The sequence below is a fragment of the Rhinopithecus bieti genome, unplaced genomic scaffold (genome assembly GCF_001698545.2).
Source record: "Rhinopithecus bieti isolate Rb0 unplaced genomic scaffold, ASM169854v2 scaffold_3040, whole genome shotgun sequence".
Classification (NCBI taxonomy): Eukaryota; Metazoa; Chordata; class Mammalia; order Primates; family Cercopithecidae; genus Rhinopithecus; species Rhinopithecus bieti.
This window is the reverse complement of record NW_016804657.1, coordinates 6276596-6287127: the sequence shown is the minus strand read 5'-3', so window position 1 is coordinate 6287127 and position 10532 is coordinate 6276596. Positions and strand designations below refer to the sequence as shown.

The 10532-nt window shown below is 46.0% G+C and overlaps 1 protein-coding gene across 1 annotated transcript; it reads left to right on the top strand.

The window, feature by feature from the left end:
• The first annotated feature begins 2705 nt into the window (after positions 1 to 2705).
• Positions 2706 to 7440, top strand: NHLH2 (nescient helix-loop-helix 2). Its single transcript, XM_017869594.1, has 3 exons — positions 2706 to 2887; positions 3290 to 3620; positions 5450 to 7440. Exon 3 carries the CDS (start codon positions 5458 to 5460, stop codon positions 5863 to 5865), a length of 408 nt encoding a protein of 135 aa, XP_017725083.1. The 5' UTR covers positions 2706 to 2887; positions 3290 to 3620; positions 5450 to 5457; the 3' UTR covers positions 5866 to 7440.
• The last annotated feature ends 3092 nt before the right edge of the window (positions 7441 to 10532 follow it).

Sequence of the window (10532 nt, the reverse complement as noted above, 5' to 3'; positions counted from 1 at the left end):
ACATGAGTTCTAGGCATTAGTTTAAGCACTTTACATACATTATCTTGTTCACCTTCAGAAAAAAAAAAAAACATGACATAACAACATTACATAGCATACTTTGATTATTCCCATTTTACAGATTAGAAAACTAAGGTCCAAAAAGTTTAAGTAACTTACAACTAAATTCACACAGGTAGCATATGACAGAGCCACAAAGTCTGACTTTTTCAGCCACTACTTATCACCTCCCCATTCATTTAATAATATTATTTAATGTTACTCTTATAGTCTATAGTATCATAATTTGTATGGTGCTTAGTATTTTACGAAATATTTTCAAATACATTGGGTCGCATAGCAAGCCTGTGAAATGAGAAGTGAAGTATTATTATTCTCATTTTTATAAGAAAGCAAACTGATAGAACTGAACCATGGGTGTCCTTTGGTGGAAGAGTTTCCATGTTACAAATATCCAGGGATATAAGGAGTACATAAGGAGTCACAGCATGAATGAACTGAATACCTATAATGTGTCAAGCTCAGACACTAGTGCTGGGGATATAAACTACAGACCTCCCCTGGAAGCATCATAGCCTAGGGAGAGACCAGTGTGGTAACCAAGAACCAAGAATCATGGTACACAATATGTAGTCTCTAAGGGAGACATGAAAGGAGTGTTTATGGAGCATAGAAGGAGGGGCCATCTGTGCCAGGGAGGTCTTAGAAAAGGCAAAGGGATGGGGGAGGGGGAGGCTTTCCTGGAAGAAAGAATGCATGGGTGTGAATGTGAATCCATGTTTGTGTCTATGACAGTGTGGCTAGGCATAATGATGTATGGATCTGAGTGTGTACCTGTTTATATAGGCTTACTCCTGTAAGTATTAATTTTTGTGTATGCTGGCTGCTGGTGTAGAATGAGTAAGCCTGAACATAAAAGAGAATTTGTCTGGTATCACACACACCACAGCAGAATTGGACCTGCCCTGATGTGCACACCCCATCATGACCCCCCAACACCAGGGGAACCAGAGATGCTGGTCCTTTCCCACTGTAGCAGCTGCCCACTCTAGAGCTATGGTGATTAGACTCACAAGTTTTTTCAATCCATCAGTCTGGGTGTGTGGTGGTCTAATAGAGCCAGCCAGCTTGTATGAGTAAGGGTGGGGGGAAGAGGGAGGAGGTACAGGTATCTGTGGGTGTGCATCTGTGTGCACACTTCTGGTTGTGTGTGAATGCTTAGCATTGGCTCTTCCTAATTAGAGTGAGGAAACCTCCCTTCTCCCTTCGTCATCACCACCTTGGGGTGTTTATCCACTCACCTGTTTCCATTGCCACCTGTATGGGGCCGGCTTCTGTCTTCACTTTAACGTTCTGGGGATACCTAAAATATAGCTCTGTGCTGGGGTTAGGCAGAAGCAAGGCTGGGGAGTGCTGGTGCCCTTATTTGGTGGAGGCACTCCCTCCTTTCCCCCACCCCTGCCCCATTCTGGTCCAGGAATCTCTCAAAGGAGCAAAAATGTGGGCAAAGGCAAGTAGTACTTGTGGAAGCCATGAAAAACCGGGAGGGTCACTCCCAGGGGTGGGCTGCTCAACGTGCCTCCCCTGTGATAAAATCTGCTTTTAGGGCAAAATTAAGGAAGGCAAGTGAGGACTCCTCTCTCCACAAATGTTCCCCAGGAATTGGGGAGGTGGGAGTAAGGCTATAACGCTCTTTATTTCTTTAAGTTTCTATGATCAAAACAAGCCAAAATAATCACAAATAATATGTAATTGATATTAACTATGAGTATCTTTATAAAATGGCGAAATAATTGAACTAGATTTTTTTATTATAAAGTATATAAATTCAGGGCCATGGGATCATGTAAGGCAAAGGCATTATGTACTGGAATACACTGGTAATTTGTGTTTACACCTTAGCACAAGCACTGCCACACAGTTAAAATATTAGCACGTTAAGATGGGCAAGAAAGAAGTGCAATAATCAACACATGTAGCATGTCATATTTCAGCTTGAATGAATAAGTGGGTGGAGAGAAAAACAAACATGTACAGAAAAGTAGAATGATCTCACATTTGTGGTCCTTGAACATGTGGATTCTCTTTCCAGTTCCACCAATGGCTTAATCTATTGAAAGCTTCTTACCATCTATTGATAAGTTAGTCTATAGCAGATCGTTTCTCAAAAATATCAATATGCTTAATCAAACCTTACTGAAGTATTTTTTAAAATGTAAGTGATCTCTAATAAATATTAGCTGTTGCATGTCTAAATATATTTATTGCAGCATCTTATATAGTATATATTTCCTTGTTCTGGACACAAATATTTTTCTAAACATTAAGGGAAAGTGATGGCTTTGTAATATGCCAGAGGAATTTTTTCATAGTCAATATATTGTTTATTTGCACTTAAATATTTCATCAATAATCTGGAAAAGAGAAATAGCCTGACTATGGCTAGAGACTGTTCAGAGGCTAAGATTTCTATCATGAACTGCTTTCAACTGTTATATTTTATGGCACAGATTCAGTGGGAATCTGATCTGCTAAAATATTTGGGCTGTGAAAACTCCCACACTGTGACAGATGTCAAGTCCAATTAAGTGACTCATGTCCAGGTTTCTGTCCAATAGGATTTCCCATTAAATATCAATTTAGGGGAAAAAAATTCCATCCCCCTTCCTAAGCCTTTATCTCTTCCACCATCTCCAGGCTGAATCAATTGGTACCAGGAGAGCCCAGAAGCCACACAGGCATCTCTGCCTCTTTGCCCTGGCTCTCCCACCCTCTTCCCGTCTTTCTCTGCTTCCTTGTCACTGTTACTCCTCCAGGAGACGTTTACTTTTCACCAACCTTTCTCCAAGCATCTCCAAGCCACTGACTATATATATTTTGCTACAAGGTAAAGAGAGGAGGGGGTGGGGATGGGGGATACAACCAAACCTTGAAGGACTTTGAAAATGGAAAATAGGTGTCTATTTATACAACATACAAGTAAATGAGGGAAGAGGCAACCTTAGCTCCGAGTTACAGTATTGTGTTCCTGGGAACTGGGGAGATATCAACTGAACAAAGCCTTATCTCAAAAAAAAAAAAAAAAAAAATCACTTCTGAGCAAGATCACATCTCTGTCCTGCACATCCCAGTTTCTGCTCAGCTGTATTAAGGGAAGGAAAGGCGTCCGATAGGAGCGGAATCTTATCTTAACCATCTTTCTTATTGATTATTCGCGCTATTAGAAAGTGGAGGAATCAGCCCTTTGATGTGATTGTGTTTATCTCTGTATCTCTTTTGTTATTTTTAGAGACCTAGAAGAGGAAAAAAGGCACAAGACTTTTCAACACATCGTTTTAAAAAATCAACAACGAATTTCTTGAAATGTTTGAGAACAATTAAAAGGAAAAAGCATTTAAAAAAAAAAATCTATCAACTAAGTGAACAATCATTCATATCGTCTACATCCTGAGATATTATCGTCCCTCGCTGCGGACACCAGCGAGATGACAGCTGCTTTTTCATTTTTGAATGTAATAAATATTTGCTGCTTTTAATATTTTCCGGAATCTCCCCTCGCTATTCCCTGGCATTTTAACTCTAAAGATTGGAGAACAGATTATCAAAAAGGCTTTTGCAAGGTAAGACTCCTTTAAATAATTTTTTTCAGCTTGAAATAAGTTAGATTATTCATACTGCATTTATAGATGCAGGTCATTCCGTAAAGAGATAAAGAGCATACACGACATACTATTTATGAATATTTTTAAAGATCTGGAGGAGAATTTAACATACTTTGAGGGCAACCCAGGAACTTTTTACCAGAACTACAACTATTTAATGCTTATTGTGATTTTCCATTACTCGCCTATTTATTTCTGCCCTTTCAAGCTGACTGTGTAGATGCAAGTTGTTCTACTCATAAACGTACCCGAGAAAAGCCCGTAGGGAGTCACAGGCAGTTCACTGGGAGCATTTGTTTTTATTTTGCCGTAGAGGACCTGATTTCCTCGCAGGGAAATTAAAGCTGTTTTGGCCCAATTCGCTCCTCAGCAAGTTTGGTGCTGGGAACCGATCACGCATCCCCTTGCTTTTGTTTCTCTAGAAGCAAACCCACCTATATGTCGCCGACGCGATTTCCCCCGCGCCTAGCGTCGCTTTGGCTGCCCACGCCGGGGCCCCGAGTTCGCAGCCGGGTCCTCACTCCCGTCGCCCGGGGGGCGGTGCGTGCAGCCCCCACAGGGGCCTTTCTCCTCCTACCGCGCCCTTTCTCGAAGCCCGAATTCCTCCGAAGCCCAGCGGTTCCGAGTGGTCCCCTCCCAGAAGGCGCGCAGTCGGGGCCGATGCTCCAGGCGCCCCAGAGAAGCCTGGCCAGGTGGCGTTTCCAAGAGGGCACAGTTAGGGGAAGGCTAAGCACCGACATGCCCGGACTTAGCCAGGCCACCCGGCGACAGCTGCGGGCTACTGAGCTCCGGTTCCGGGAGCGCCCGAACTTTGCCGGCAGAGATGCAGCTCCCGCCGGGACAGCATGCTCGGCACCCGCTCGTCCCCGCCCGCCCTGTCCCGGGCCCTTCCCTTCTCTTCCCTTTCCTCTGCATGCTTTCCTCCCTCAGCGGCCCGGCTGCCGGCATTTTCCCGCAAGGTGGTAGCCAGACTGCCGGGCGCATTGTCTGATCCCACGTCGCCGTGTCCCTAGGTCCCCTATGTGTGTGGCTGTTTGCGTGACAGATGGTGCTCCGGGAGCCTGCGAGGCCATCGGAGTCAATTTTCTTTTGAAAGGCTCCGCCACGTTTGTTTAGTCATTTCTTTATGATTTCGGAGAAGCGCGAGGGGTCCAAGAAGGCTTCCCGCCCCCAGCCGCTGGCTCTCCGCTTGCGCTACGGGATGGAGGTTCCTGACAGCCCGCACCCCAGCGCCGGGCGCCCCCGGCGCAGCCCCAGACCAGCGCCAGGCCCTCGGGCGCCGCGGCTGCCCGGTTGCTTCGCCGGAGGCCCTCGGGGCGAGAAGCGCACTCCGCGTCACACCACCCCCATGAAAACCCAGATGTATTCGTTGTTCGGAATCACTCGTTTGTCTGGGAAGGGGACGAAGGGAGGGAGACGGAATAGCGCGGTTGGCATTTGGCCGGAAGAGGCACAAACACCCAGTCGCGACCCCATAGGCCTGCGGTCGTCCCCCAGGCCTCGGGCCACAGGCCCGCCGTGGCCGTCGGCAAGTCGAGGTGTCGGGTCCAGAATGCGGCCTGGGTCAACCGCGCCCCCACCGGCTCCCGCGCCATAGGGACGCGCGGGGCTCGCGCCTTCGGGCCAGATCCTCTCGGCGCCCTCCAGCGTCGCGCGCCGGCCTGCTGTGGGGAGGGGGCCCGGGCCGCGCGTCCGCTGGGAGGGCCGGCGTGGTAGGCCTCGGCCGCCATCCTTCCAGCAAAAGACCCTGATTTCTTTTACTGATTAATTTTCCGACCCCTCCTCAGCCTCCAAAATGATGCTGAGTCCGGACCAAGCCGCGGATTCGGACCATCCCAGCTCGGCGCACTCGGATCCGGAGTCCCTGGGCGGCACGGACACCAAGGTGCTGGGCAGCGTGTCGGACCTGGAGCCGGTGGAGGAGGCCGAGGGCGACGGCAAGGGCGGCAGCCGGGCCGCACTCTACCCGCACCCGCAGCAGCTGAGCCGCGAGGAGAAGCGCCGCCGCCGGCGCGCCACCGCCAAGTACCGCTCGGCCCACGCCACCCGCGAGCGCATCCGCGTGGAAGCCTTCAACCTGGCCTTCGCCGAGCTCCGCAAATTGCTGCCCACGCTGCCCCCGGACAAGAAGCTCTCCAAGATCGAGATCTTGCGCCTGGCCATCTGCTACATCTCCTATCTCAACCATGTCCTGGACGTGTAGGGCGGGGTGCGCCGCAGGGGGCCGCCTGTCCCGGTGTCCGCGAAACGCGACGGATCCGGGTGGCCGCCTCTGGGGTGGCGGAGGCTGCGGTGGTCCAGCGAGACGGCCGCCTCGAGAGACTCGGGCCAGGGAAGAAGCTTGCTACCTGTTCTCTCTGGTCAGCAGGGCAAGGAGAGAAGGTTTCCGACGCAAGCAGGTGGGGTTGTCTGGCGAGCCCGGGGGCTCGCAGGGGGGATTTTTCAGGCCAGGAGAACCTCGTGGAGACATCCGAGATGAGCCACCTCTGGGGCTCCCCAAGGGTTGTTGCTGGAGACTTTGAGTTCTCCTATGTTCATCCGCCACAAATCTTAATGTGTTGAAAGAATGAGGGCAGAAGTTCAGAGTATGCAGGCTTATAACTTTAGGCTATCTGGAATTTTTCTAATGGACAAATCAAACACTGGGGAGGAGGAGAGAGGAGGGATCTCGCCCATAGAGATGGAAGGCACAGAAAGGTGCGACAGGAAACTTTCCTTTCTGTTGTGAAAATAAAGATTATATTAGAATCCAAATAAACCCTGAATATTTAGCAAGGTTAAAAAGACAAATTGAGAACAATTAGACACACTGTGGGAGGGTTTGAGCTTGGTGAGATTTTGTCTCCAAGATATGACACCAAGGTAGACAGGAAAATCCATATTTAAATGGAAAATTTAATATCTGATTGCTTTTGCAGGCGAAGTGCCCCTTTATATATCCAAAAACATCTATTTGTGACCTTAAACATGTGGACCCATAGGTGCAGTTAGAAAAGACAACCTATTTTTATTTATGTTAGAAGGAGTAGAGTATTTTTTTCAAGACATTTATTTTTCAGAGTGGTGATACTTTTACTTTGGATACTCTGTGCCAATTTATTTATAGTCAAGTGTTTACACTTTTTCCTGTGGAATAATTATGTCTAACTTTTTATGTGTTTGTTGAGATTATACTGTGGTCTTTCTTTCTGCTCTAATTATATTGCACTTGTATAACAAATTTCCCACTTCTCCCTGTTTCTAAACATATTTTATATATTAAGATGTTTGTTCTTGAAAGGTTCTTTTGTTGTGAGATCAGCAACACTAGCACTTCACTATTATAGTTTTTTAAAAAGTGTGTTATTCTTATCTGTAGTTATGTCTGAGAAGTCCGTTACAAGCTGTTTATAAGGAGAGTAGCTTCTTTGTGTGTGTGATGTTTGTGCGTGTGATGAATTTAGGAAATTAAGTTATTTTCCTAAAAAAAAAAAGAAAAAAAGAATTCAGAACTACTTTCCTCTGTGACACCAAAAAGAAAAGTCTATAACCTGAAAATGTTTCATGTTCTCTGCTGTGAAACTCTTAAAACAAGGAGTGTATTTTAGAGACAAGGGAAAAAAACCACATCTGCTATCCAAAGATTTTAGTCTTTTTCAGGGTTTTTTTGTGTCTCTGTTGCTTTATATAATGCAATATTTTGTAGTGAAAATAGATATAATCTGGTTTCTATCTGACGAGTTTTTCATATCTCATGAATGGTGCGCTGTTTTGCATATAAATAAAGGTATCAAATAAAGTCCTCTCTTTTATTTTAAGCACACTGTCTAAAAATAATGGACATGTTAGCCGAGCATGAAATATCTTAATGAACTCAATTCCTTAGAAAGAAACTGGTAAACACAACAAAATCTTAACATCAACATATTTATGTAGTGAAATATTTGATGCTCAAATTTGGACATGGATCAGTCCCATAAATAGATGCCCTACATATGATGGTGACATAGATCATTCTACTCTCAATGAGGAAAATAAGTATAGTGTTTATATAAAATATTACGTGAATTGTGGATTCTTTGCCTCTAAAAGAAAACTTAGTAATTCTCTAACCCAGCCTCTTCAAATTAGAGTTGGGAAACTGAGGCCCAAGGAGTAACCTGCACTAAGACATATAGCTATTTAATGGCAGTGAGAAGAAGATCCCTGATACGATGACTCTCAATCCTCATGGCACTTATTAAGAACAAGGTGTCTATTACTATTGTAATACTCAAACATCTAATCAGTACACAGATACAAGACAGGGCACCTGCAAACAATAAAAAAAAAATTAAGCCCTGGACCAACCTTGAGATACGAAGAATGACATCTGCAAAAACCTGTGGCTAGTATAAAAATGCGAAATATATTGCTTACAAACAGAAGACATAAATGACTTAAAAACTATATGTACATATGCATATATAGAATATTATGAACTGTGAGTCTATATCACACCAAGTTTCAGAGTAAATGCAGTTAGATGGATGCTAGGCCTTATGCATATAAAATGTCTGTGGGATTGCTGGTATTCTTCACTTTTCACCTAGGTGTCTTGTTGTCAGCTTCACAGATACCTACTAGGTAGGACCTCATCCTCTCCCTTATATGAAGGTGTGTAGTAGGAAAGTACTTCCTAGTGTGTGAAAAAGAACAGCACCTTCCGTTGCCTTGTATCTGGACAATGTCCTGGTCACTAGTGCAATGGCTGGTTACTTTGTGACCTGCAAAACACATGAGCACCTATAGGCCTTCTCACCTCTAGGCAGTGTGGAGGGATAACTACTCCTAGTTCTTATAGCACTACTCTATTATACAAGAGAATAATTAGCCCTGCTCCTGTGCCAAGGGTATGAAGTCAACTTCTAACCTCTGGAAACCTTCCAAGTGCCTCTCTTTCCCAGTTTAGGGGCCCAACTTCCAACTGACCAACACAGTCCTCCCATTCACCTGTAGGAGGAACCTACTGATACACTCCCCTAGACAAAAGGCCCTTGCTTTGGAATTTGGACAAAGGGCAGCATCCCTTCCTAGCTACACAGTCCGTGTGATTCCAGGAGAGGATCTTCACAATGTCATTTCAAATCCAAAGCTGCTGAGCACCCTCCAAGAGAGACAAGCATGGTGGCAGTCTGCTAGACCAGAGGGTGACTGACACATCCCCTGAGTGTAGCGCAGACACAGTGATTATTCACCCATCGGTGAGGTCTCGATTCTTCTTTGAATGACGATGGTGAGCATTCATTCTTACATTCAACCGTTGTTTATTGAGGACCCACTGTGTGCCAGGCATTGTTCTAAATGCTGAAAATGGAGTAACACATGAGACAAAGTCTACTGGAGAAAAGCAGTACGCTGAAGCAAAAAAAATTAATTTTAGATAATGCTAAATGCTATGAAGAAAAATAAAGCAAGGTAAAGAATAGAGAATGGGGTCTGGACGTGCTGGTGCTGGGTAGCATTTTAGAGAGGGCTGTTAGAGAAAGCCTCTCTGAGGAGATACATTGGTACCCTTGGCCCAGAGACTTAGGCCTGCTGGACCAGCTTCTACAGTTGCCGCTACTGGCACTGCCTTTTCTTTTCTCATCCTGTTAAAATGTTCTGAGTGCTCATGCTACCAAAACAGCCTGTGCAGGTCACTCACCTTTCCGCAGCTGGCCCCAACCTGTCCTTTACCCCGAGCTTGGTCTTTCGCCAAACAGACCCAGAACCACATGTCTTCCTGCTGTCCCTTCGCCTTCTTCTCTCTTCCTGCAGCCACTCAACAACTTGCCAGGCCATTGCTGCTCCCCTGAAAGCATAGCCCCAGTTGGCCCAGCAGACAAGGCTGGCTGTGCTGAATATTTCTCCACCCAAATGGCCTTCCCCTCACTTCTACCACTGCCCAAAAACTTCCAGAGAACAAGGGCAAAAGTACTGGGCAAAACAACCTTCCTCTCAAGGAAGAGGGGAAGAGGAGGGGCAGTGTATGATGGGATGGAATGGTAAAGGAAGGGCCAGCTGAGGAGAGAGGAATGGGTAAGGAGGAAAATGAGACTGGGTGGGGGTGGGGAACTCTGGAGGGAATACCTGCTTCCCGTAGGAATGCTGTTTGGGGGGCTCCCTCCAGTGGCCCTGCCCCATGAACACATGTCACCAGACCACTATGATGAGGTGAGTAGGCAGAGCCAGTCTCTGTGATGCTGTGATTTATCCGTCTCTCCTCGCTGCTGTCTCTGGCTGCCAGTTTTCTTACTGATGTTTGGGGTGGAGAGAATTTAGCGGGAGAAGAGGGTCAACTTAAGAGCATGCACAGTCAATACCCTTTTCCATACTTTGATGTGCTATCTCATTTATCAATATTAGTAGTAGAAATAATAGCTAATGTGGGTTGAGTGTGTACTATATGCTTACTAAAGTGCTTTGCAAGCATTATCTCCTGTAATTCTCACACTCACCCAGTGAAGTAGGTACTTTTATTGTCTCCATTTAACAGATGAAGAATTTGAGGCTGAAAGAAATTAGATGGCTTGCCCAGTGCCAAGAAGCCATGTTTATCAGTTTATCAAAGTGCCTGCCCCTGCCCATCATACTCTAGAGTTGTCCTTTTATAGAGGGGTAGCTGTGCCAAGCACACACCCCCCCTTTGGCCCCTGCACTGCATCTCTCCGTCCATGTGCCTAGGGAAAGCATCAGCTCATGCGATGCCTAAGGAGTGCTGCGTCTGCAGTGCACACGGCTGCCCAACCAAGGGGACCAGTGGGGGCCAAAACCAAGCCTGTGCTCTGTATGCCAAGTCAAGCATGTGCCCTGGCTTGAAGCTGAACTATCTGGAGGAAGGGGAGCATTTTTCTACTTTGCAAGAAAACA